The 27,038-nt window shown below is 42.7% G+C and overlaps 1 protein-coding gene across 6 annotated transcripts in view; it reads left to right on the forward strand.

The window, feature by feature from the left end:
• Positions 1 to 57: 57 nt before the first annotated feature.
• Positions 58 to 27,038, forward strand: part of RSPO3 (R-spondin 3) — a 61,162-nt gene continuing 34,181 nt past the window's right edge. For 4 of the 6 annotated variants that reach the window (XM_083828355.1, XM_083828358.1, XM_083828357.1 and 1 more), the window contains exon 1: positions 58 to 718. In XM_083828355.1, coding sequence (XP_083684481.1) covers positions 622 to 718 — 97 coding nt within the window. In that variant the 5' untranslated portion in view covers positions 58 to 621. The remainder of the gene's footprint in view (positions 719 to 27,038) is intronic. The other 2 variants (XM_083828354.1, XM_083828356.1) reach the window with 2 other exon arrangements.

Here is a 27,038-nt window from a genome sequence, read left to right on the forward strand (position 1 = left end):
CGGGAGCGCCGGGGGGGGCCGGGCCCACCTGCGCCCGCCCGGCGGCTGGCGGTGCCCGCGGCGCAGAGCGAGGCTGCTCCGGAGCGGCGGCGGCGGCGGCGGGGCTGGGTCCTCCTCCTGCCCCCCCCCTCCCCGGCGCTCCCGCCCTCGCACACTCCTCTCTCTCTCACGGCCGTCCGTCCGTCCGTCCGTCCTGTCGGCACCTCGCCCGCCCGGCGCACGCACGCAACCCCCCGGCGCCCCCACATCATGGTGCCGGCCGCCGGCACGGCATGGACCCCGGCGGCGGCTGCACGGCTCCTCTCCGCTGCTGAGACCCCCCTGAGGTTTGCGGCAGGTAGCGGGCCGGACGGTTTCCAAGTGCAATAGGGAAAAGCGGAGGGGCGAGGAAAAGGATAAAAAAAAAAAAAAGGAAAAAAAAAAAAAGGAAAAAAAAAAGGAAAAAAAAAAAAGGCAAAGGCCACCAGCCCAGCCAAGCCCAGCTTTGGATCTCAGTGCAGGTATTTCTGCTGCTGTGTTCATCCCTTGCCGCCTAGCACCCCGATTTTTTATTTTTATTTTTAAAGGAAAGGAAAAAACAAAACCAACGAAAAGGAGAAGTCGAACTCTCAAAGGGTTACTATGCAATTGCGACTGCTTTCTTGGTTTTTTATCACTTTGAACTTTATGGAATACATTGGCAGCCAGCACGCCTCCAGGGTACGGCGACAGGGAAGAAGTAAGTGCGAAGAGATTTATACTTTGATAACTTCTGCTTCCTCTCGTTGTGCCGTTCACCTGCTCGGGAGCTCCGTGTGCCCCCGGCGCCTTTGCTAGCGCTAGGAAGCGAGTCCCGCGCCCGCGGCGCGCCCGAGCGGATTTGCTGCGGGAGTTTGGTGGAGTTGGAGGGGTGATGGAGGCGAGCTCCCAGCCCCTTCTGGGCTCTCTCACCTCGCCGGGGTGAGCAGCGCCGGCTCCGGGAAGACCTGAGTGTGCTCCTTTTTATTTTAATGTGCGGTAAAAGGGAGCTCTGCCTTTCTTAGCATTTCCCAAAGGGAAAGCAGGATGACGCGACAGGTAACTTTGGTTTTGGCCGCGATGCCCCGAGCGCCTTTCTCCACCCTCGGACACAGCTTAGCGATCCGGGGGAGGACGGAGAGGGCAGCCCCCTCCCCAAGAACCGCCGGGACGGACCAACACCGCAGAGCAAACCCAGCGACGGCGAGAGGGGGGCTGGGGGGTCCTCCAGCCTCCGCTCACCGCGGTGGCACCGTCCCCGCTCGCCGGCTCTGCCCGGGGACTGCGGCCCGACATTTCGGACGGTTTTAGTGCCCCTGGGACGGAGGGAGCCCCCCCGTCTGACCCAGGCAGCCCCGATGCCCGCCGCAGCAGGCAGCCGCCCGGGGCCGGGCTGGCGGCGGGCGGGGACCGGGGGTCCCGGGGCAGCACCCGGGAGTCCCGGGGCAGTACCCGGGGGTCCCGGGGGCATAGCCGGGGGTTCCGGGGCAGCACCCGGGGGCGCCGTGCTGGGACGCCGCTCCGGCCCGAGGTGAGGAGGGTCCCTGGGAACGGCGCCTGCAGGACGGCGCTGGTCCCGCCTGGGGCACCGGGGGGGCTCCGCTGTGGGGACGCGCCCCGGGCCCGGCCGCCCCCGGCAGCTCGGGGCAGGCACTTTCCGCGCACCGACGGCGGCGGGGCCGCTTTGGTTGCGCCTGCCGGCGGCAGATGCCGGGACAGTGTCAGAAAGCACGGCAGCCTGCATTTAATCAGCGAGGGGTACGCCGATTTACCTCCTCGGGGAGGGGGCGGGGGGTGCTGTTAATATTATTTTTTTTTCGTTCTGCCTTCGTTCCCTTCCCCCGAGCGCCGCTGCCAGCGCCTGAAAGCCTCCTTTGTGCTCTTCGCCTCCCCGCACAAGCTCCGATTCACCCACGGAGCCCTGCAGCGGGGCGCAGCACGGCCCTGCGCTCCCCACGGCGGAGGGAGCACCCGGGGCTAAGCAAAACACGTCAGGGCGGCCGATTTATTGTCCTTGGCAATGGAGCGCCCCGCAGCCTCCATCCCTTCCCACCCTCTCCTTTAACCCTGGCAGCCGCCGTCCCGCAAGCTGCGGCTGCCCCGCGCCCCACAACTCGCGGGAGGCCCCCGACGGCCCCCGACGGGCGCGGTGCAGGGCTTCGGCCGGGGGGAGAGGGGGGACGGGACCCCCCTGGGGAGCAAAAGGGGGCACCGCGGGGTCCCGGCGGCGGGGACTCGCAGCGGGGGCAGCCCCGGAGCACCTTGTGCGCGCCGTGCCGTGCCGAGCCGGGCCCAGAGCCGGGCCAGCGGCGACCTCTGCTGTCCTGTGCCGCGGCGGGCAGCCGGCGGCAGGTGCGGCGCGGCTCGGCTCGGCTCGGCCTGGCCTGGCTCGGCTCGGCCCGGCCGCTGCCCCGCGGAGGTCGCCAGGTCACTCCTATGGGGGGGGAAGGCAGCCGCCGTGCTGCCCCGGGCTGCTGGGCGCAGGGCAGCCGCTATATGCCAGCATCGGGGCTGCCGGGCGTGAGTGTGCGTGTGTGAGAGCGCTTGTGCGTGTGTGTGCTCCTCGCCCGGTCCTGCCCGGGTCTTTCTTAGCTCCCCTCCTTTAGCTGCATAACTTTCGGGAACGACAGCTGGAATTGCTGGCTGCAAAAATTAGCTGGTTTGGTGCATAAGGAAGGTACCAAGAAGCTGCTCACAGTTTTATGTTTAAGAGATGAGAGTTGAGCTAAATTCACAGTGGAATAAGTGGCTGAAAAAAAATCACAGCTAGAAATAGGCGGGATGGCTATTGGAAAGTTGGCTCCTTGTTTTGTAAGGGAAGGTAGATAACCACCAGAGCATCTCACCTAGGCATGGTGCACCTTGTCTGCTGGTTGAGATCTTCGGATCAGGCTGGCTGTAAGCCATGCTCTGGTGTAACCACTAGGTATTGGGTGCAAAGCGAAAACTAGCGTGAGTGTTTATGGAAGTAATTACAGCAGAGGTTAGGGTCACCATTTGCACTTAGTATTTTAGCTTTTAAAATCTATAAATAGTTATTCATGAAGAATGCAACTTGAAAAAGTGTCAGTGTGCAGATAAAGAAGACACCTGTCAAAGCCCTCTGTCTGCTGCGTGGAAGGTTCTCTCTGGATTTCCGTTTCTTTTTTCCTCATCAGCTTCCTTTAAGCGTACGTCCTAGTCCCATTGCTGGGGACGTGCTTTCAAAGTTCCGTTCTACCTGTGCGTTTTTAAATGCAGCCCAAACTACTTGCTGTCAAGCAATGAATCAGTGAGCCCATGTTACTTCATTTTGTTAAATATCCGAGGGCCTATGTTGTGTAGAATCTATCATGTTGTATGCTGCCGTATTTTAGGAGAAAAGAATAACAAAGCCTGAACTGACTAATTCAGAATATGCTTGGCCAAACTCTCAGCTCATATAAATTGAATTTTCCTTCTTAATTTACCCCAGCAGAAGGACCTGGACCTGAAGTATTACTTATTTTGTATTGTCAAAGTAATCTTTACTAGGAGAAAAGTCTGGTCTTTCACTCCCCAAACTCCTACTGCATTTACCAGCTTGAGCATCCTAAATTTCTGTCTCATACAGGACATAGTTGGCTGTAGAGAGGTGAAACTCATCCGAAGTCAACAGCAGAGTGTGGACAGGGGATTGTGTCCATAATTAGACACAGCAGACATGATCAATAAAAGTTCAAAGCAAACATGCCATTAGCAAAGAGATTTGTGTTTTTATTCTGATAAGAGCACTTAAGATTAACAAATTGAGTTGCTTATTTGGGTCCTACAAGAGAGATTAATATGCAGCAAGTATAGAGTAGCATACCAATAATTGAGAAGTTCTACATACCTGCCAGTGTGTACAGTTTTCTGAGAAAAGAAGTAGGATTAAGTCAATAGCTCCAAAATATTTTGGCTCTGCAGATCACCAGCAACCCTCAAAACTCAGTACCGACAGTTGTACACCTTTCTCATTGACCTTTTAACTGCTGGAAATGAAGCATTATTTAATACGGCTCTGTGAATGACCTCCGGAGCATTTGCCGTGACCCTGTGGGCTGTGAGTGAGCCGGGGGCTAAATTTGGGAATCACCAGAATAAACACAGTGACAGAAAATAGATAGAAAGTTCTGCGTTTGTATCGCGGCTCCTACACCAGGGTGTAAAACCGTCAGCACGACGTAGTGGGTTTGCAACGTGCCTGATACTGGTAGCCCATCGGGGCCTGATGCTGGCAATTGCGTCCTGCCTTTGTCCCTTTGTCCCAGGGCTCCCGAAGCAGCAGCGCCGTCACCGTAAGGGAGTTTGCTCCTTCAGCTGCCCCTCCATGGGCTCCTCCGGGCTCCTCCGCTGCCGCAGGACAGCGGGTCTTACAGCGTCCGCTCCTGGTCACGGTCACAAGTGGAGGGATCCACCTGGCCAACTCTCTGCCTCGCTGTCTTCCTCATGCACAGCCATGTACAAGTCCAAAATTAAGTCAGTGTGTGACTGCATGACTGAAAACATGGCTGTATGAAATAAAACAGAAGAGAAATGACAGAATGCAAACTGGCAAAATTACGCCTTCGTTTTTTTTACACCCTCTGGAAGGGTGTTATCCACACAGAGTTAAAATTTACTTATTTTGCAACAGGAAAAGAGGAATTACATTATTAATTAAAACAATGCTACATTTTGGAGACTTTTAAAATTATTAATAGTTCACCATCGATATGTATATTTCTAGTACCTGTATGTATGTTTAGGGCTGGCATGGCACAGATAGTAATATAACATATTCTAAACATAAAATAGGTGTTGCTAACATTTTTTGTTGTTGTTTTTAAAGGAAATGAATTTAGTATCATAGTGCAATAATTTAGGGCAGAAGTTAGCCAAGTAAGCAGCCATCAAGTAAGCTGATTCTGTCCTTGGGCAAGATTAAATTATTTTCACTGTTAGTTTTCTCTTTCAAAGTATTTGTATGTCGCTGATACATTTTTTTTTTCTGTGATGATTGCATATTTGTATTGTCAGAGTAAATACTTTGCTGGTGACAAGTGCATCTTTTTTTTTTTGCAATGAAACTGTATTTCTCATTTTTGGATGAGATCCTGTTTGTTTCGAAATAGACTGTAAATTTCCTATTACAGTCATTAGAAACAAAAGCAGCCGTAGGACTGTTTCATCGTATTTTCATAAACTGTGAACATATTTTATAGTAGTGATATCTTAAATAATTAAATATTAGAAAAACACTACCCGTTGCTGAAAGCATTAGAAGATTTACGAGGTAGTTAGCTTAATTTTTGTTTTGTCTTGTTTTGTTTTTAAACTATATGTGCACGTAGACCCGTGCTTGAAGTATACCATCTGCTTGTGGAACAATGTGTATTATTATCCCAAGAGCCTTAGCATGTGAGAGTAAAGAACATTACAGACCAGTTCCCATTTCATATCTGACATCTGAAATGGTGATAATTTCTTTCTTTCTTTTTTCTTTTTTTCCTTTCAGCTGCTGAAGGCATTTCTTAGACTATTTAAAATTTCTGTTAAACTGTAAATGCATATATCACCACCACTTCTCAAAACCATTGATATAGGATGTATATCAGCAGATATATAAAAGCCCTATTTTTCTTTGCAGAAAGAACAAAATAGAATTAATGTGATGATTTTAGAGCTTGAACCTGCCTCCATAGTTTTCAGTGGAGAAGATCCCATGGAGTTTTCTGGAGCTGGAGAGGGCTCTTTTTCTGCAGGATCTCAGGAAAGATTTTGAGTTTGGAAGAAGCCTTGTGCTACAGTACTTGCAAAATTTTACGATCCAAATATGTATGATACCTATATAAGAAAAAACAATGCCCTGTACCTTTCAAAACTCTGATATATCATCTCCTTGGGAGGCAATCTCCTTCTTAAGCGTACAAAAAGAACAGCTATTTTACTACTTTCACCTACTGACCCAACTGAAGTCAATACAGTTAATGCTGAAATTATTTTATTCTTTTAAGCTTGTAATTAGTGTACCAAGCCTTTGCAAATCCCTGGTCTGTTCCTTCTTGCTGTAAAGTTTTTGTTTTCGTTTTTCCTGAAGACAATTTAAGTCCTAATATCTAATCAACAAAAATTGAGTGAAAACTTAAAAATCAGATGTACTCAATATGTTGTTTAGCCTGATCACTTTCCCTTCTAGTTAATAAAGCAAATGTTGACTTGACTCTTGCTGTTATCCACTAATGTTAATAAACTGTCTATCATTTCATATTCAATCATTTATAGACGGTGACTACTCGGAAAACTCATCCAGTAAAACCATAGGGGTTCTTAAGAACTTCCCTCCCTACAATAAAGTTGTCTCTTTTGCTCTTGAAATAAATTTAAAAGTTGTGAAAGCCTGGTGAAAGAGATATAAAGTCTAAAAAAATAATAATGTTTTTGTCTAATTTTTAATTTTGGATTCTGAACAACTCAAAATCACTTTGCCAATTTTTCACCAAAATAATTCAGAACAAAGCAATCTTATCAGATGACAAAAGGCAGCTGAAACCATATGCTTTTTTATTCAAAAGTCTGTCTGTCTGCTATTACCACAAACAATGCAGCAGATAAAAATATTCAGAGAGTATTTGTTCATGCAAAACATGTTCTGTCTCTCTCAAAATAAATAAATAAATAAATAAAATAATAATAATAAAAAAAATCTACAACATTCTCATAAATAATTACTGGTAGTGACATAATAATTACTTGTTGGACACTGTCATAATAAAATCCAATGGGATTTATTAACAGTTTATATTTTTGTTGTTAGTCATGAACAGTGCAATGAGCAACACTACTTATAGGATAGCTGACTAACAAACATCTTTGTGTGTTTCGATTTCTCGCTTGTAAGCTATAGATCACACATTTTAAAATGTTATTATTTAATTGTGTGATTAAAAATAGCACCCGCTCAAGGAAAAGAGCCACAAAACTTACACGGCTCCAGTGCTGTTGATCTGGGGATCGGAGCTGAAGAGCGAGAGATGGGAAGGGAACCTCGCCTCTCACTGGGGTGGCACCGAGGTCCCTGCACTGTGCCGATGCTTCTGCTCCACACAGCAGAGTAATTTCGGGAAGAACATAAAGGGATGCTTATAGTGATACTTTTAAATGAAAGCAAAACCTTGAACTGCAGGTCTATACAGAGCTATGGTAGTGCGCTGCTATAAACATTATCCTTTCAAGCTCCTTATAGTGTGTCAGCTTTACGTCCTGACATGTTTTGTGTTTAAACTTAAAAGGTTCGAGATGGGATTTCAGATGTTTGATGTTTCCTGCAGGGTAAAGCAGATTTTGGGGCACTGTAAAATAAAACAGGAGCTCATTGATGAGTGTTGGAATAGCAATGATGTGTGATTTCTGCGGCTTCCTGTAAAGTGCTAGGGGAGAAACAGCAAGGCTCAGATCCAAGAACGGGACTTAGGTGCCTAAGGTGTGTCTGGGGCAGGATTTAAACACCTGAGTCCCTTACTTTCAAAGCCCTGCTTAACTGCCAGTTCATCCCTGAAGCATGGGCATTTCTCAGATGTTTTGTTGTTTCTACCATGAGCTGTCAGCTTGCCAACTCTGAGCCCTCACCTGGCACAGGAGACTTCTGAGCTCAGGTCTCTTCTGCAGTGACCGACATTTGCTCTTACAGAAACCCTGGGTAAAAAGGCAGCAAACAGAGAATAACGATTAACAAAAATAACAAACCAAATTTCTTCCAAAGGTAGCTCAGGTTTCCCCAGGCAGGCGACTACTTGCTGACAGTGGGCTCACCAGCCCTCTCCTCTCCTGTGCTAATGGGTGCAACCAAAGCACCTTAGATGACATGGGCTAGAGTCAGGTGAGACAGAATAGTTACTTTACCCTAGTTTTCCAACTCCTAGCTGAATATTTTTGCTGCTAAGCTTTTGGATACATTAAGAGCAACAAGGCTGCTGCTCCTTCACAGTGTGTTTCAAAAGACAAGACTGAGGCCTCCTTTGCTTTGTTAAAGAACACAGTAGCTTGCGGGGCTGGGCCAGGGCACCAAACCCCACGGACAGCTAGGATTTGAATCAGTTTCTGACCCCAGCTGAGAATTCCTTGCTCAGTGTGCTCTTTTTTTTTTTTTTTTTTTTTTTTGTCAGTGCATTTTGGAGGCACCCAATGCTTTCCATGTGTTAGAAAGCAACTTGGATGCTGCTGTCAGGGCTGCTAACAGTACTTCCACCAAAGCATCGACTGAGGGCATCACTACACAAAGCAGTGATGTTCAGAATAGCATTAATCCTTTATCAGTCACTAGCTCATCCACCCCACTTCTCTCAAAATAGCTCACCAGGGAGCAGCTTTCCTGGTGATAGCATTATGGTGGGAAGTTACAGCAGATGTAGGATTTGAGCATTTTTTCCTCATCTCCCCTACGAATTGAGGAATAGCATTTCTTGGAGGAAGGAGAAGGAGAAAGCTCTCATGTGAGCCAGAAACATAGGAGCAAACAGCTGGTGCAACAAGGTTTCCATTGCATTTCTTGACTAACATTTACAAACATCCACATGAACCAGAGCTACTAAAACCTGACACTTTAATATGTTTACAAAGTTTATATATGTTATCAGCACATGTAATACTCCCAACAGGATTTATTACAGGTCCCTTTAGCAACAACATTTTTTATTCATAACAGCTCCACCGGTCAGAGAGAGGAAAACAGCCAGTTTCTTCAGAGCATGCCTCCCACGCACACTTGCCCTGCATTATTAGATTGCTTATTCATGAAGATTACAAATACCAGTGTCGGCAAGTGTTTCATAACCTTGTTTCCTTTTCCTAGAATGTTCATAATTAATTTCACTACGTTTTTTCTATGCCACTGAATAAGGGGTTGCTGGTTTTATTTTACTTTATGCTACACTGCTGAATGAAGAATTACCCCTGCAAAATAGAACTGAGTGGGACCAAAGGATATTTATTTAACATGTAGTCAGAGTCAGAAGATGTTAAGTGCATGAATTTAGCAAACACATGGAGATGGATGAAGATTCCAGAAAGTTTTAGTATAACACAGCATTGAAAATAATCACCTAAGATGAGGCACTGGGCATAGTGTCCACAGATGTCATAAAATATAATAGACAAGATCTTACTGGCTGGAAAGGTAAATAAATTACACAGTTTGTTATTTTGCAAAGATATAGGTTATGTTTTGCAGTCCAAAACGAAGTCACACATTTGTCTTTTAGGTTTCTCTTTTATGAAGAGTTGAGCATTTAATGAGTTTCAGAGTTGAGGATGTATTAAAACTGAACGTGCAATTCTGTATGACAGCATAGAATATATAACTGGTGCTACATCCTGGATAAGTATTTTTAAGTCCAAGATCCTGGTTTTACAGATAAAATATTTAAAATGTGCTATTTAAATTATCCACTGATGAGCAGCTTCAGTCATGTAAGAAGTTGTTGGTAGGCTTCAGGTATGAGTGAATATCAGCAAGAGGACATCCTTATGGCTGCTTAGGTCATGTACTATTTTCTAAGAAAAGACTAAAGTTATTTTAAGTAAGAGGTAACTGTAAAAACAAATTCCCCTGTATATATTGTGGACAAAAATATTTTCCTTTCTCTGTTGGTATCATCTATTTCCGGTAACAACCTACAAAATTTATGTGATTTGAGAATGCTGTTTCTCTTCCATAAATGGGCACCATGTCCTTTCATCTGAGTAATTCTCAGAAAGAAGAAGCTGTTACATTACTAACTCTGAATTAAGTATATTTAAGGAAATAATGTAACAAATGGTGACATGTTTTATGATTATGTGATCTCTTAAGGGCCAAAGTGGGCTCCGTCAACATGAAAATTATGGAGGAGATTTCACATAAGCTTTCTTTTGCAATTTATTTGTGTGCTGTGGCTGGATACTCTGATGAACACAGGTCGTCCCCAGCTTTATGGAGGTGTGGAACAATGTGAATGGGGGGTTTGCCAAGATCTGGCTTGCCACGAAGGAAACTGTAGACTGTACACTTCCAAGATGAAAACAAGCTGCCATTCACCTCTTCCTGAAATCATATAATTTCCCACCTAACCAGTGCTAGGAGAAGTTCATTTTTTCCTCCGTGTAAATCACATCTGAGTCCAGATAAAATAGATTAATCAAAAGAGTTGTCTTTTCTTGCATTTCCCAGATTTACTGATTAAGTAAAAAAGGATTTCAAATACAGTTACCACTAAAAGACCACTGAACATTACAAAAGTAAGGCCATGATCCTTTCCGAAGCCTTGTAAAATTTGTTGTCTTGAAGAATAAGTTATTTGTCTATGGAATTTCTTGGTTGAGTCTTCCATCCTGGTTTCCTGACTGTCTGTGGTTACTGTTGTGTGCACCGAAAAGGGCCTGTGTTTTTCATCTGGGATATGCAGAGACCTTGGGCACATCTTGTCCAAAAGAGATCAGATCAGCCACAGAAATTGCAGTATTGCATATAAGACAGCTTATTCAGAAGAGTCTTCCATCTCGTGTTCATTGTCTCCCAGTTCTCTCTTTTACATATTTCATTCCCTAGAATCACACAAGACACAAGCCTAGAGCTGTCATCCTTGAGATGGAAAAAATACACTTTATGCAACATTTGCCTATGATCTCCTAAAAAGATCCTTTTGACCATCATTTATAACACTTGACAGAAGTGTCAGAAAACCACGCACCTACCAAAAATGCAGGATAGTGTTTAAAGCCATTCACAAAATACTACCCAAATACACAATTTTGTTTGAAAATATGTTTATGCATGCCCATGTATTTAGTCAACTGTGTCTTTCTCCCTTTCTCCCTGCCCTTCATATCTTCATCTATATACAGTTTACATAATATATGTGCATACAAATTCACATAGACTTAAGCAAGAATTAAAGGTTTTGACATGTTCTTTAAGTGTTCTCACTTGAAATCATCTTAAGACATAAAGGACAGATAACCCTAGAAACAAGAAATTTTGTTTCAAAACTTTGGTCTGTCTGAAAACTCCACCTTTTCTCCCACTGTTTTTATGGTCTGTTTGGTCACAGTAAACAAAATCATTAGCTGCATAGTTTAAATCAAACACTAAATTAAAACAAAAATTGAATGGGAAGCTTGGTAGGGGATCCCCTTCTCTTTCTGTTTAGCCTGGTATGCTTAAAACTTTTTTGGTCGTGGACAGGTAAAACTTTCTGGCTTTTCATGAGGCATGTATCACCAGGTTGGACATCTGAGTCAATGAGGAGAAAGAAAATAATTGTTTGGATGGATTCTGGGCAGGGCAATTCAGTGGTGGTGGAGAAGGATCTTCATGTTCCCTTGTGATAACTCAGCAGCACTGCTGGTAACATTATCGCAGCGTATGTCCATGTGTCCATGTGTATCTGTAGCTGTATCTTTATCTGTATCTGTATGTGCTGAGGAAACATCAGGGAATATTGATTTTCATATCATTTATTAGATGACAAAAATACCATGATCATAAGACACATGCCAGGTTAACACAAGGTTTTCAATTAGAGTCTCGGCATTGTTTTTACTGGGAGTTGGTTTAGGCAGAATAAACATCTCCCAAAGGTTAACGGATTGATTCTGCTTCTAGTTAAAGCTTGTGTCGGGAAGCAAATAACTCACAGAGCTCTGCCAACATGAGATTTGCATATCCTCAGAATACAGCCTAAATGTTTATATAGGCTATTAAAAAAGACCATGATACTTGGTGGGGGATTTTTGTCCTCACTCACCAAGCCAAAGAGAGCCATGCAGTCTGCACTTCTCTTCATGAGGTGCTGGTAAGGGTAGTGAGGCTATTTCACCCTCTTTTGTCAAAGAACAGATGTAATTTGCCATTTAAAAGTGTGGGAGGGATACTTTCACTGTGTTCCCCATGCTTTTTCACCCCATCCAGCACTCATGAGCTTTCTCCTATTGTATTATCTCCTCAGTTATAGTTACCAAGCTTCCGTTTCCCTCTTTTTCTATATCTATGAACTTTGGCACTACTTTTCAATGCAGTGACTGAAGGGATTCACAGAATGAGAACATACACCAAGCCATACTAGTATGGCTAGTATACCAGTTATATATATATATATACATATATACCAGTATACCAGCTAAAAAGAGTAAGCACAGGGATAGACCCAAAGTGCTGCATTTTCAGAAGTGGCAAGGGGTAGAGGAACTCTAGATCAGCTCCGTTAGCCTGCCTGATATAATACAGACACGCTCCATGTCCTCCGCACTACCCATAATATGCCTGGATCCGACTCAAGCTTACTGGAAACAAGACCTAGCAGGTGAATGCAGTGAACCAAAGTAGACACACCTGACAGAATTAACATGCAGCAATGTTATGCGGGATATAAATATTGTGCACCTTCTCATATGATTTTTTAAAACAACTTTCTGAAATATTCCCATCACTACCAATTCCTGTTCTTCCTTAGTGTCACCCAAAAGGAATTCTCCCTTAGTATTCCCTTACCCTCCCTCCCACTTCGTACCTATAAGCAGATTGCACCCTTGGCATACTTTTCCATTTTGATGCCAAGCCACAAGTTATTGCAACTTGTGGCTCTGAGCTCAGCGTTTTGATCAGAAGTGGTGGAAAGAGAGCAGATGCCCTTGAGCCATGGTATGATGACTTGATGATAGCAGTGGGTTTCTGGGTGAGAAAAAATAAGCAGTGAATGGCTTCTTTGATTTACAAAGCCACGTTGTAAAAATAAGCTATGAATCTTTGCGTATACAGAAAGAAAATATGAATCCTTACAGCAGTTGTCTGACATGGCCTGGTAGAAGTAAGGAGGGAGCTGGAAAAACTTGCATGCTCTAATAAAGTACATAGCCCTGAGGGCTATCAAATGTAAGAGCATGAAGGGTGCCATTTGGAAAGTCTTGAACTCATGAATTTGCTAGTTGGCATCAAACACGTCTAGGGCTGTTAGGCCAAGCACAGGTACCAAGATATTCACCCAGTTTGTCTACTGCTCTCCAAGAAGTAGGACAGGATCCTTCAGGGACCAGCAGAAAAAGTTTACTGATTGCAAAAATATTTGGGGGAAGGGGGGAGGAAAGTCGAAAGTCCTCCCCATAATGTTTTGCATTTCCCCAAAACTTTGTCAGGGAGTGCTGCTAGATGCTCAGATAGCAGAACAATGGGTCTCAGTTTAGTAGGGTTCTTACAAAACCCTCCTTCTCAGCTGCAGAGTGGTGTGGTGTCACGGAAGGGATCAGCAGTGCAATTCTTCAGCTGAACTGCAACGCATTGCACTCTATAAGCAACTCCTAGCTTTCGTAATGCCTGATCGTCCTAGCTTTCCGTATGCCAAGCCCTTTCTTCAACACATTGAATTCCTCAAAGCTCTGCACATCTCTATTCTTTCTCTCTTGTGACAGCAGTTGAATAATGTCTACAAATGGAAACATCTCCTCCTCCTCTTGGCTTGCTACAGTAACCTCCTCCCCCAATATTTTCAGCCTAAGTGGATTTACAGAGCTAGCCTGACAGTTTCTGAAATCGAAAACCTCTGGTTAATGACAGAACCCAAGCACGGCTCTCTCTATGGGCGGGCCAGTGCTTCTCGCTTCTCTGTAAGATGGACTCCCTCTGATGACGTGGGGATGGAAGAGATACCACACCCCGTCCAGCCGTCGGCCTCTTGCTGAGACAGCTATCACGACTGCCAGTTCTTCCTGAAGGTTTTACAATGTGGACAGTTTCAAACAAACGTCAGATGAAAGCAATTTTGAGTATAAACCGAGCACAGACAGGTTTGCGTTGGTGATTTATCGGTGAAAGTCATCAGCTCTTATTACCTATTTCATGAGCCATCCAGTCCTTTGGCTTCCAGCCATTTTTAGGGCCTGATTCTGCTCTTATTGAAGTTAATGGGAGGTTTTGTCACTGATTTCAATAGGAGGCCTCTGTCTATAGAGGCTTGAAGTGCTTCCAGGTTTCCATCATAGTCTGCGGTTCTCCTCTTTAAGTAAATTGGACATTAACAGATTGCCTGGGCCCACACCTTTGGACATAGGAAAGCTATAGATCTGATTCAGCTCTCACTCACACACCAGCTTCATACCTCAGTGGAGTTACTCCTGATTTATACTGGCAGCAGAGCAAGGTCCAATGTTACTTATGCGTGGGTCATTGCCAGCAGAACACGGAGAGAATTCAAGTCACTTGTTATCCCCTTCCCTGCACCTCTCAATCACAACACATACACACACACATATACATATACGTGGATATATTAGAATCATCTGGACTCTTTTAAGTTATTCACTGTTGAAACTGACTTCAAATTCAAATTTTAAAGTTGAAGTAACAAAGAAGGAAAAAAGAGCCAGAAGGGAGCCAGCTGCAAGGGTACTCACAATTTTCATCAGTCTACGGGACACTCCTAATAACATATTTTACTACTTTGTAGTGAACTTTCTTTGCTTCTGCCATAAATATATTCCCTGTGCTGTAAATGAATAGCTTGCAAGCTCAGTAAAGTTAATATAAAAGAATAAATCTTAACTACCTAATGTCAGGTCAGAAATATAAATCTTATCTAATATGCCAGGTCAGAAGGAAAGAATACTTTTAGCTGAAAATAGCAAATACTTTCCAGTGCAGAGCAGGAACTTATTTTTCTCTTTAAAAAAGTATGCTGCCCCTAATAAGATGAGTTGAACAGTCTCCTTTTAGAATCTCCAAAAGAAAAATAAACACATAGAGCAGAGTTAATTTATAAAATGCTCCAAAGTTTATCTTGGCAGAACCGTTTTAGGCAGTGAGATTTCTCTCTCTCTCGCACATGCGTTCACACACACACATTCACACACACATACACATCTCAAAATTAGGGCAGGCCCTTACAATAGCAAATACTACAGAAAACTTCTGTAACTGGGCAAGTATCACAGATACTGAGCTTTACTCAGGCAAAGCTCTCATTTTAAAATCAGTGGATTTTTTTCCAAAGCAAGACAACAACCCTTAGAGCCTTTTTGTGACGCGCTGTGTCACAGTGGGAGCTGAAGAGCTGCACAAATACCTTCTGTCTCAGGTCTCCCTCCAATGTGCTGGCACTTCTGCAATCTTTATGGCAGTGGTGTAGCTGCCATCCTTCCTCTGCTCCTGCCTCCCTTCCTCACTGCCTGCCCAGGGCCCCACGTGTCGGTCACTTGCCTGGCACAGAGGTCCCTCCCAGGAGCCACATGCTCTCACTGCTGCCCCGTCCTGTGTCCCTCCTGCACACCTCCCTCACAGCGATGCAGGCTCCAGATCTAACAGCCAAGATACTCCCCACGTGTGGTGTGCAGCACAACCAAGAACAAACAGCATCTTGCCCTATCCCAACAGCCCGAACAGCTTGGAGATCCTCCATCTCTTGTAGCAGACGCTGTCCTTTCAGATAGTTTATTTACTTCAGGGTCTGCAGAGCAAACAGCCACTTCCCTCAGAATTAGAAAGAGTAAAGGCAAATTTATGTGGCTGAAACACAGTTGTGGTGCTCGAGGCTGGTGTGTGCACAAATGTCCGGAGGTACCTGTGCTCAGCGCCACCACATTACAGAATGCAGACCCTGACTTGCTAAAACCCCACAGAAGAATGCAATGAGTGGGTTTCTTTTCTTTCCTCCTTCCTTTTGGCTTCTGGGAAGATGCCAGTGATTTCCAGCATTTGGTCTGACAACTGTTCTACTGTAAATATTTAGAAGAATCCATTAGAGATTAAACAAAGTGTAAGTAACTGCTCCTAAGTGATAGCTCTTATTAATGTTTGCAGCAATAGGCACTTTACAAGCACATATGAACGTCCTACCTCTGGGCTGCTTGTAGGGAAGGACAAGATAGAAGGCAGCAGGCAGAACACAGTGTAATTTGAGCGTCAGTGTGTTATCATTATAAATAATCAGTGCAGAGACAGCATTCTGTAATGTGTGCACTCTGCTTGCAAATCTTCTAGACAGCAAAGGGTAGAGTACACTAAGAAAGTATCCTAACCAATGTATTTTAACTGATCTGTATCAGGCTGCAAAAGTACTCAAAGCTCTAGTTGGGACTTTTTTGCCTTTCCGTGGCCTGCCCCTGAAAAATACATTAAAAACAAAACAAAACAAAACAAAAAACAAAACACCATAGCCAATGAAAAAGCACAACTCCAAGCCCTCCCCCAAGTCTAGTGCATCAAGAACAGGCTTTGCAGTATTGTCATATGTTAAAGGGGAAAAAACAAGCACTGCTCTGGTGGAATTTTTAACTTTTTTCATATTGTAAAATTCTCCCGACTGTACAGTATCTGAAGCATTCACTGTGGAGGGTGACACTGATAGCAGGGAAGGAATGAACACTTATGGTGTTCCTGGCCTGACAGTAAGATACTTAAGAAGTAACGCTGACAGAAGTTACTTTCCAGTAGACTCAGTGAATAGCAGGTGTATATATATACATATTCCAGTATCTAAAATGATGCAGACCTCTGCTGTTCTACAAATTGCAGGTTGATGACTTGGTCCATCACTCTGCACCAGGACAGCATCCCCTAAACACACAGTTGGGCTTGTCATGATTTCTGTCCCCAGGGCAGTGTATTGGTGGGGAGCTACTACCTCTTTGTAAGAGCAAGTAGCTTGACTTGCTTCACGCAACTCCATGAAGCCAAGGAGTCAGTTAAGATGAATGTTTTCATACTGGGGCATAGTTCAACCTTTCCTTTCACTTTGTCCTTTTTGGCATCTGCATGTGTCATTTTTTATCACAATTTCACTGCAGCAGCCCAGCATTTGGAGTGGTGTTGTTGCGGTCATTTCATATCTGACGCCTGTCTCGTGGCAGCCCAATGTGGTGCCGCAAGCCACTAGCCACCAGTTGAGCTGCCAAATATTCATCATATATAGAGCCGGGTGAGAGCTGCTGAGCAGAAACATGCTGGTTCATTGGATTCTCTCATCACTTCTTGCTGTGGCTTACGGAGCCACAGGCTTCAGTGTCGCAGCAGGGAAGAAGGATGAAACTTGTTAAGGTAAAGACTGATAGTGCATGTTTCCCAGAGAAAGGAGAGGAGAAGAAATAATGTTTGTGATGACCTGAAGAAAGCCTTAGCAAGTTAAACAGAAAGAGAGGTAGCAAAAGAAGTAATTAACACCCTCCTCACTAGTTCAGATGCTGGGCTGGTGTCTAGACTGAGGAGGAGGGTGATGTCTGCTCCAGCTTCCTCTCTGTGTAGTCAAGTAGTACGCAGCACAAAAGAAGCAACGTGTTGTTAGAACTGGTTCCCAAGCATGAGGTAGACTTGAAGCATAGGTGGTGATGTGCCTGACTCCAGTGGGTGCAGTGCATTTTTCAAGGTGCTGCTGAGGCTGGGTCATCTCTGACATTTGGTTGAAGTCAGTAGCTATCTGTCAAAGAATGGCTGCTACAGACTGGGTCTTGGGCTTTTCACCATCATTGGCCATCATTCACATCCAAAAGCAGGAGACAGATAGCCATGAAGTCTTGTCTGGGCTGTGGTCTTTCTGAACTTGTTCATAGGCTTCCAGGTGCCAACACTCTTCTACCTCTAGAGACAGTAGGCAGCAGGAGGAGAGAGAGATGAGTTTCTTGACAGTGGCAAGGATGATGAATGCCAGGTAGGAGATAAGGGGAATTATCTTCTTCTGTACCTCCATGTGTGCATATGTGGGAGCTTTGGGAAGTCAGACAGAATCAATGCTCATTCCCTGGAAAAGCTACAGAAGGGCAGACTAGACAGTCTCTTCAAGGAAGAGGAACATTAGTAAGGAATGTTTCTAAGCTAGTGGGCTTGGATAGCTGAAAGCAAATGGAGTTGCTCCGCAGAAAATTCCCCTAAGGAACTGTTGATATGAAATTGAGGGCAATTTTTGAGTTTCTGTCTGGAGAAATAGTTTCTTTTCTGATACATGTTGATATTGTTGGATCAAGATGATCCAGAATCTTTCTTACAATTACAGACAGCAAAATTTTTAATAGCATAGTCAATTTAATTTAGGGGTTGAGCTTAGTTACACAGATATCTCCGCTAGCACCAGCAGTTCTGTAAACATCCTCCTTATAATAATATCAATAAGAAGCAGCAGTAAGAATGCACCTTTCAAAACCCATACAAATATCAGTCCATTTTTCTTATTTATCCTCTTGACAGGTTTTCAATAAGCCATTGTAATGATTATATGAAAAGCAAAAAGGAGGTAGAGAAATTCTTTTCTAAGACTAGCCAACGGTAGTGATTGCGTTTAAAGACACACAGATCACTTACAAATCTTGCTGAAGCCCAGGTGTTCATACCTCTTCAGCAGCTAAGGAACAAATCTTCCACTGGATAATTTGGTAGGGCTTTGTTGATATTTCTAGGATTGTGAAAATTTGACCCAAATAAATAACTAATTGATCATCTTCCTTGACCATAGGAACTGAAAGCATAAACACCAACAACCAAGCTAGTCATTGGACATAAAATAGAAGTTACTGGACAATCTCATCTCTAGCTAGAGGTTTAAGGTAGTTCAGATAAACTGAGCTCTAGAAATGTTTATTGCCTCCAGTGACTACAAAGCCTGCTGTCCCCAAGCCCAGAGGATCTCCTTTCTCCATCTGTAGAAGAGTTAAACCCAACAAGACCCATTTGATTCTTGAGGATACTGGACTGCTGGATTAGTCATGGATATCTGAATCTTCAGAGCCTACAAAAAGGGAAGGTGATACCCAGCATGGGTCCGTAAGTGCAGGCACTTTGATTTTTAAAATTGAACAAAAATCTTGCAGAGGTACTATGAAATGAACCTCCAGAAATCCTAATTTCTACTTTGGAGCCATGCTTGAATGTTCAAGGGCAGCAGACTTTTTAATTATATATCATTTCAGCAGAATTGTTGGGATATCATCTCCTTTTAGTTTGCGATGCTGTGGGCCATTCTCACTTATCTTTTGACGTTGTGATCACGATGAAAGCAGTTTCTCAAAATTTGCTATTCCATTACAATATGGTTGGTCACAGCATAAGCATGTGCAATTTCAGTGTGAAACCAGTGACTGAGAACAGAAGCACTTTACAGACACTTAGCCCAGATGTGAATGACCACTCCAGCGTCAGCAAGAGGTGGGGGTCCAGCCTTATACGTCCAGAGCAGGAGCCCCAGCTTGCTGGGGATGAAAGGAAAGTGTGAAAAGAGTGTTTATAATAATGAAGTTCATTTTTCTTCTTTTGCTCATAGCCATGCTGGCTGAGGGGCTATACTGTTTAAGGTCACAGTGTCTACATGTTCTATATAAGACAGCACCTTAAACATGCCTCAGAGATGCTGGTTTGAAGAAACTGAGTGGAATGCATGGCGTAGTTCAGACAAGACAGGAGCAGTGAATAACTTGGCTTGTTATCCCTTCTGCTTTTTGAAAGAGGGGGAGTATTTCATCATTTCATTCCATTTACACATGAAAAAACATTCTGTTTTCACATCCTCTTTAAAATACTAATTTATCAGTGCTTTCTTAAATTTCTCAGATATAAAGAATAAACAAACTGAGGAAGAGACCATACTGTTGAAGAATTTTAGATAAATGTTTAGGTTTTAAAAAATGAAAAGGTACTGTCCGTTTTCTTTTGTTTTGTCAGTAATTTCATATGAATGTTAAACTGCATTAGACAAGTGGCTAAGACACAGTAAGAGAAAATTAATTGAAATCAAAAGGATACTTTACTGAGATTCTCTGCTTCTCTATCCTGCACAAATATATTGTGGTAAAATCAACAAGTCTTCTACCATTTGTTTGCTTACACTGATGCCTCATCCAGCAGATATGCTACATTGAAACCTTATGAGACATAAAAATCCAATTTTGTTCATAAGGCAACAATGTGGAGTTTGTTTTAAGGAAACTGAAGTTTATTTTATTTCTGAAAACTCCTGTGAAGCAAGTAGTTCTCAAATCACAAAGAAAATATTGGATCATCACCCTATATTAAAAATATGGCATTTTTATTTGCTTTTATCCACAATTATTTCATTCTCTTTTTCTATGTCATCAAAATCAGATTGATGAGCATTATACAACTCACTGTGAGTAAGAAAATGATGATATTGCTGATGCTATCTAAAGAAAAAATGTTAACACACTGCTGAGTTGTCAGAGGATGCACCCCCCAGCCAGGGACGCAGCAGAGAGGGATGGATGCCTGAAGGTGCTCCTCAGGCAGACAGAACTGCACACATGAGAGCACAGCAGCAATGCTGGCACTTGCAGCATCTGCAGTGCATTGCGGACTGTGTTACCTGAGAGATCTTGGGGGTTTTAAGGCCAGAGGGCCTGTTGGGAGAGGGTAACATGACCGCCTGCTTAGCAAAAGTCTAGGACCCACTCAATGGTTCCTTTCTCAGGCACAATAATTTATGGTTGAGGTACAGCATACTTTTACAAAGATGTCTGACCTCTTATTTGAAGCACACATATGACTGAGATTATACTGCATCCCCTGAGACTACTGCAATGATTAATTTGCAAGGTTTTCTGAATTGGCTTTGGATAATGTGGTTGAGACTCACTGATTCCCATTTCCAACCACTGATCTGCTGTATCTTACTAACAATAACAAGTAGATTTATAGCATCAGATATTTTAGGGGGAACTCCTAATTACACACTGATTGTTTTTTTCCACCTAGAGAAAGAGGTGCTTTTCTGGAGTCTCAGGTGAGGCTAGTTTTGAAGAAAACACTCCTCTGACCTAGATACAGAATTTACTGTGCTTTTTATCTCTAATGCAAGCGTGACTGAAGCTTTAATGTATCTGTTCTCACACCTGTTTTGTGCCAGTATAGTTTTTTTGGTGTTAAACTTTCATAGAGCTGTTCCTTGCTTATGTCATAACAGAAGAAAGAATTAGGTCTACCACAGAATTTTTCCTGTGTAGAGACCAAGCAATTGTGTTCCTGATGTAAGTGAAGACCACGAAGATGTGGCCTGAAAGCAGATGTCCCTGTGCAGCTTGCCTAATGCTGTGCCCTGCCTCAGCAGCTCTCAGGCATTATGTACCATCAAGATACTTCAAAGCTTAAAGATCTTCAGAGGAAGAAAACAGCAGCGGGGTGATTCACTGGCCCTTCTGAATTCCTAGTACTGAACTATTGCTTCATCATGGGCATTGGGACAGCCACATCTCTTCACTGTAATATAAAGCATAATGAGGCCAACAGCAACCTTGTTGGGTTTTCTGGTAAGAGCCCAGCTGCTCTAGAGGGTCCCCAAATTTATCAGTTCAGGCTGGCTATGGTGGTTATCAGACAGGCAATGCATTCCCTTTCTTTTTCAAACATCTGCTGCTAAAGAGCTGCTTCAGTGACCTAAAAAGTAATATGACCCCTTAAAAGAATAAAGTGTAAAAGCTCTTACATCACAGAGATGGATCTTACTTGATTGCCTTGAGGACCTCAGGATAACAGGTCCTATAGAATTGCACATATATCTGGAATGTTATTGTTACTGCTGCTGCTGTGATTTGATCATATCATGTTCTCAGGGTTTTTTAAGGATGGTCAAAATCACAATATGGTTTGTGATAATTATACTTTTTCTCATTTTCACATCAGTGAAAAACATTGTAATCATTTTCCCCAATCATTTGACCTCCTTTTCACTTGGTTTCCCTTTGAACACCTCTTTCTAATTTTCTGTGAGAACACCTTTGTTGTACTGGCTTTTTTCCCATGTGAAGTGTTACATATGAAGTTGGTATGGAAAGTATTACACAGTAAACAGCAGATTCAAGCTGAAGAAGATACTTTAAAGGTTAACAAAGAGAGACTCTCCAGGACACCAGCTTGATTCTTACTGAAATCAAAGCAATCTGATTTCCTTCCTACCAGAATACAGTTTAGGAGTTACTTGATAAAATTAAATGATAATCTCAAAGTTGAAAATCTTTATGTTAAAAAGCACCAAAACTATCATCTGTGCTTTGTCTCCTGCACAGTCACAAAGAAACAGGGCTGCTAATTGTAAGCACCAGAGGAATCTTACTCCCAGATATTATGAAAGTGACTTAAAAAGCATGAACATTAATTTTAAAGAGCCAAGTAGTACCAAATAGTACCAAATCCTTTCATTAAGCATTTTGTATTCCCATAGCCATGCTTTTCTCTGTAGAATAAGGAAAGAGATTTATTTTTATTTTTTGTCTGTTAAAGAAAAAAGAATAATGTTCTTGCTCCTCTGAAGAAAAATGAAAAGTCATGTTGCAAATATTTGAAGCTTTTTGTTCTTTACTATGAAATTATCTAAAATATTGAAAAGTTAAATAAAAAAAAAAGTTGAATCTTTGAATTAGTTAAAGGATAATAAGTGCTATGCATTCTTTTCAAAGTTTGGGTTAGCGTGTTAACAGTCAGGCTTTTGCCTGCTTCAGGAAGATATGTGTCTGCTCCAAGCACAAGAGCCTCTATTCAAGAATGTGTCCTTAATTTTAATCAGGTATTTAGGTCTAATTGAAGTCAAGGGGTCTGTAACACATGTGTGAAGGTAACCATATGCTGATGTGAGTTTTTGAATGGGGAGGAATTTAAGCATGGGCTGACATGGTAATCGTTTAGGTTTTTATTCAGTTGGGTCTGGGTACGCAGAAAGCAGCATAAAACAGATCAACAAACATTAAATCTTGTTAACTTGGTGCTTGGTATAGAGAAGAAAAAGGGCCTTTTATTTCCCTGAAATTTCTGACCTTTTTTGTTATTTTTCTTCTCCTTGTTGCTCTTTGCTCACCAACCACAGTTCTAGTTTGCTGTGGACAATTCCCAAAGGGAACATTCCTTGCTGGAGTAACTTAACCAGCTCTTTTCCTTCATTTACAGCAAGTACAGCACCCCTTCCAGAATGCAAAGCAGATCTTTTGGTCACAAGCCAGCGCTAATAGCATGTTTTCCAATAATCTAATCTCCTCAGTCGGAGAGCAGAAATCAGAAAGTTAAAAGAAATGACTTCCCAACTTGTCTCAATCTGCCTTTGAAATCTGTGCTTGGAAACGTCATACAAGTGACTAGAATAAATTGTTACCACACTTGCACACATGACTCAGTAGATGTTTTCGTAACAATCTGATGTATATAAGAGAATCCCATATAAAGCAAGGCTGAATGTAGTGCCAAGAACAAGAGTTACACATGAAGGCTTGCGTGTGCAAAGTAAGAAGCCAGAAATTTCAGCCAAAGCTGAGAACATATTGTAAACATCTATGAATTAAACACCTCGACACTCCTAAGAGACAGGTATCATTTCTTCTTTGCAGCTGAAGAAATTGAAGCCCAAATATGACAAAGCCAAAACTTTTAAGTTTGGCTCTACAAGTGAAGCAACAATCCTTTGATCAACATCCTAAATAAATAGCTGCATTTTCAGACCACTGACCATTTGCATCTTCCACAGGCATGATGAAAATCAGGTTATGTGTTTAGGAATGAAGTGGGGGCATTAGTTGTCTCACTGAAGGCCCTGGATTTGAAAATGTTAATGCTAATACTTTCAGCTTTACAATGATAGAAGACAGAAAATATTTCTGAAACAGACAATATGCAGGTAACTTCATCAGCCTTCAAATACAAGAATCCCTAGCTTTCTCCAAAAACCACAAAAATCTGTGGTGCTGTTAGAGGATCTTCAGATATATGGAAATATAAAGCTAGATGTTGAAAGTTTACCCATTCCTTTTACTTTCTTCCACAATGTTTGTTTCATTTCTTTCAGTACTGGAATGTATGGACGCTTGTTTTGGCATTGGGAACCAAAACCATCTCACTCATTTTTTTCAGTACCTAAAATGATGCAGACCTTCGGTGCTCTACAGATTACAGGTTGATGACTTGCTCCATCACTCTGCACCAGGACAGCATCCCCTAAACATGCAGCTTGGCTTGTTGTAAATTCTTGTCCCCAAGGGAGTATATTGGTGGGGAGCTGATACCTCTTTGTAAGAGAGAGTCGCTTGACTTGCTTCATGCAACTCCATGAAGCCAAGGAGTCAGTTAAGGCAGATGTTTTCGTACTAGGGCACAGTTCAACCTTTCCTTTCACTTTGTCCTTTTTGGCATCCGCATGTGTCATTTTTTATCACAAATTCGCTGCAGCAGCCCAGCATTTGGAGTGGTGTTGTTGCGGTCATTTCATATCCGACGCCTGTCTCATGGCAGCCCAACGTGGTGCCGCAAGCCACTAGCCACCAGTTGAGCTGCCAAATATTCATCGTATTGGATGCTTTAAAAATAACTGCTGTGATTTCATGTTTTTCTAATATCTGGGGGATATTTGGTTTTCACTGAAGCCTAACTAATTGTTGGTATAACTTATATTAGACAGTTCTGTTTGCAGCAATGGTTTCTATTTCTATAATTTATTCTGCATCCTGTTAATTATTTTACAGAATAACAAAACAGAACAGAACAGAACAGTCCTCTCTTCCTCATTACTATAGTTATTAGAAAAATGTTCTTCAACATAGCACTGTTGCAAAGTGCCAAGAATATTTTTCAAGCTGGCTAAGGCATCTGACACCTGAAAAAGCAGCCATCTCAGCAAATGGGTCACTTCATTGTGAAACAAGTTGGGTAGGAAGAGGTGTTTCACAAATTTGTACTTGTGCAGTGTAGGGTGACATGCCCTCAGGATGCTGCTGTGATTCAGTCTCAATTATGTGACACATACTATTGTTGTAGGTGAAATACTCTAGCAAAAGTGTATTTCTAAGACCATTTGTGCAATCAAAAGCATTGGACATCACATTTGCTGTCCAACAACAATATTAAATAATATATCAGACAAATAAAAACCAGCCACCATTAGAAGCTATAATTCATAGACTAACCATTAATCTTTTCAAATAGTTATTTATTTATTTATTTTATTTCTAGTTTAGGTTAAATTGATTTTAAAGACACAAGGTTTTTGTGTTTTGTTTTGCTTTGTTGTTGTTTGGTTTTTGTTGGTTTTGGGGTAATTTGTTCCTATTGAAGAAAGAACATTAAAGTAGTTTCAAAAACTTTGATTTTATACCTCTTACTTGAAAATATTTAATCAGACTCATAACGCTAACCCAAAATTTTCTAGATATTTAATTGTCAGTTTTATATACAATTGTATACCTTTCTGGTTATTTTTTTCTTTACCTAGTCTTGTCAATAGGTGGCCTCATTTTTTTTTTCTTTAGAATTTCCTTTTTCTTGCAAATTAAGATGTTATATCTTACCATTCCATACCACTTTTATTATTACAAATTAAATTCACTTGGAGAAAAATTTACAGAAAAACATTCCAACTGAACATGCCACTCTCTAAAAATAGAAATATTTCATAACACAACTTTGACAGAATTCCATCTGAGAATGAAAAAGAAGTGTTTAGTATAATAATAAAAAAAAAAATCTCTAACATCTTCTGGAACTGTTTTTTGAAATTTCATTCTGAACTGTTTTTTCATATCAGCTGCTTCATTTGGATTTATTATATGTAATATGAATATTCTAAAAAGTTAAACTGAAACCAAATATCTCCAACAAAGTGAAATAGATTTTTTTTAATGGAATATTTTGTAATTTTTGGTTCTTATGTCAATTTCCCATGAATCCCACATTTGAAAATCCTTGTGAAACAGCCTTCCCATCCTTTGCTCCATGGTTGATCTGTAGGAGCAGACATCAGAGCAAACAATGGGTGTCCTTTGTCCACCAGAACCGAACTCCCAGTGCTCGGTCTCCTCTCCAGGCCATCCTCACTCCGGGCAGCTTCCAGCTCCTCCACCCTGCCAGCAAGGAGGCAGCCGGGCACCTTGGCCTCCCCCCAGGCACCTTGGCCTCCAGTTACCTTGGCCTCCACCTGGGCCTCTTCCTGCCACCACAGCACCCAACGGGATCACTGCATGCAAGTAGCTTTTGATTGATTTAACTGTCTGCGGAGCTTGGTGTGTCAGCGTTACACCATTAATTGGTTTGGGGATGAAGGACGTACATTTACAGAGGCCACATTTAAGTAGCAATAATAAAAAAGCAGCTTTGTTTTCTCTTGTTCTCAGCTGAGGAGATGGGTGTGCAAATCCTCAGGCAGTGGTGGTGCACCACCACCACGTGACAAATGAGTTGTGTCCCTGCTTGTGCCCAGAATGGATGTTAGCCTTGATTTCATCACCCGTGTCCCAACAATTCAGCTCAAATATTGCCCAGCACGGCTCTGGCTTGGCTGTAAGCTGCCTGCTGCATATCAGAGCAGCGACGCTGGATCTGTTACGGTCTTAGGGAAGTGAAGGATGCTTGGTGTGAGTGCAAAATGTCTTTCATGTGGGCCAGCGTGTGAGGCAGCGAAGACGGTTGGGAGGGGGAGGCTCAGACTTCAAAGGGAGGGCAGAAGGCACAAAGGGTGATGAAACAAGCCCTAACTACGTGCCATTCATATTTACTTCACAAGGAGGGCCAGACGCAAGGAGCTGTTGAACTGAGTCAGTTTGTCAGGAATCAGACGCTTACTTAAATCTCACCCAACCTAAAGCTTAATCCCACTCAAAACAGGCCATCTAATCACATTGACCTTTATAAATCAGATAAGGGTGCTCTGAACCATGGGCTACCCAAAAGCTGTTGATTAACAAATCAGTGAGATCCTCGTCCCCCTTTCTTAAGAGGAGTTTTGCTGTTGACTTCGGTGGGCAAGGGTGGCAGCCAGAGAGTCTGAGCCGGCTGGTGGTGAAGTCTCTTGTCTGTTTTCTATCAGAGCTGAATTTGATTTCATATTGTTACCGTTCACGCTTTGCATTCAGAAACCTTTGGCATTTTTTTTTTTTTAAACTGGCAGAGGTCCCAGTGGCATGAGAGAGATGAAAATAGTTGTGTCTTCATTTGCTAGGTGTTGATAGCATATGCATCGCTACCCAGTGCTGCAGCAGAGAAGCAGTCACTAGACTGCTTCTAGTATTTTTGTCTTTAACTTAAACTTGAATTTTGGACAGTATTTTGTGTCACTGATAGGCCGGTCAGCCTGGAG

The sequence above is a fragment of the Anser anser genome (genome assembly GCF_964211835.1).
Source record: "Anser anser genome assembly, chromosome: 3".
Lineage (NCBI taxonomy): Eukaryota > Metazoa > Chordata > Aves > Anseriformes > Anatidae > Anser > Anser anser.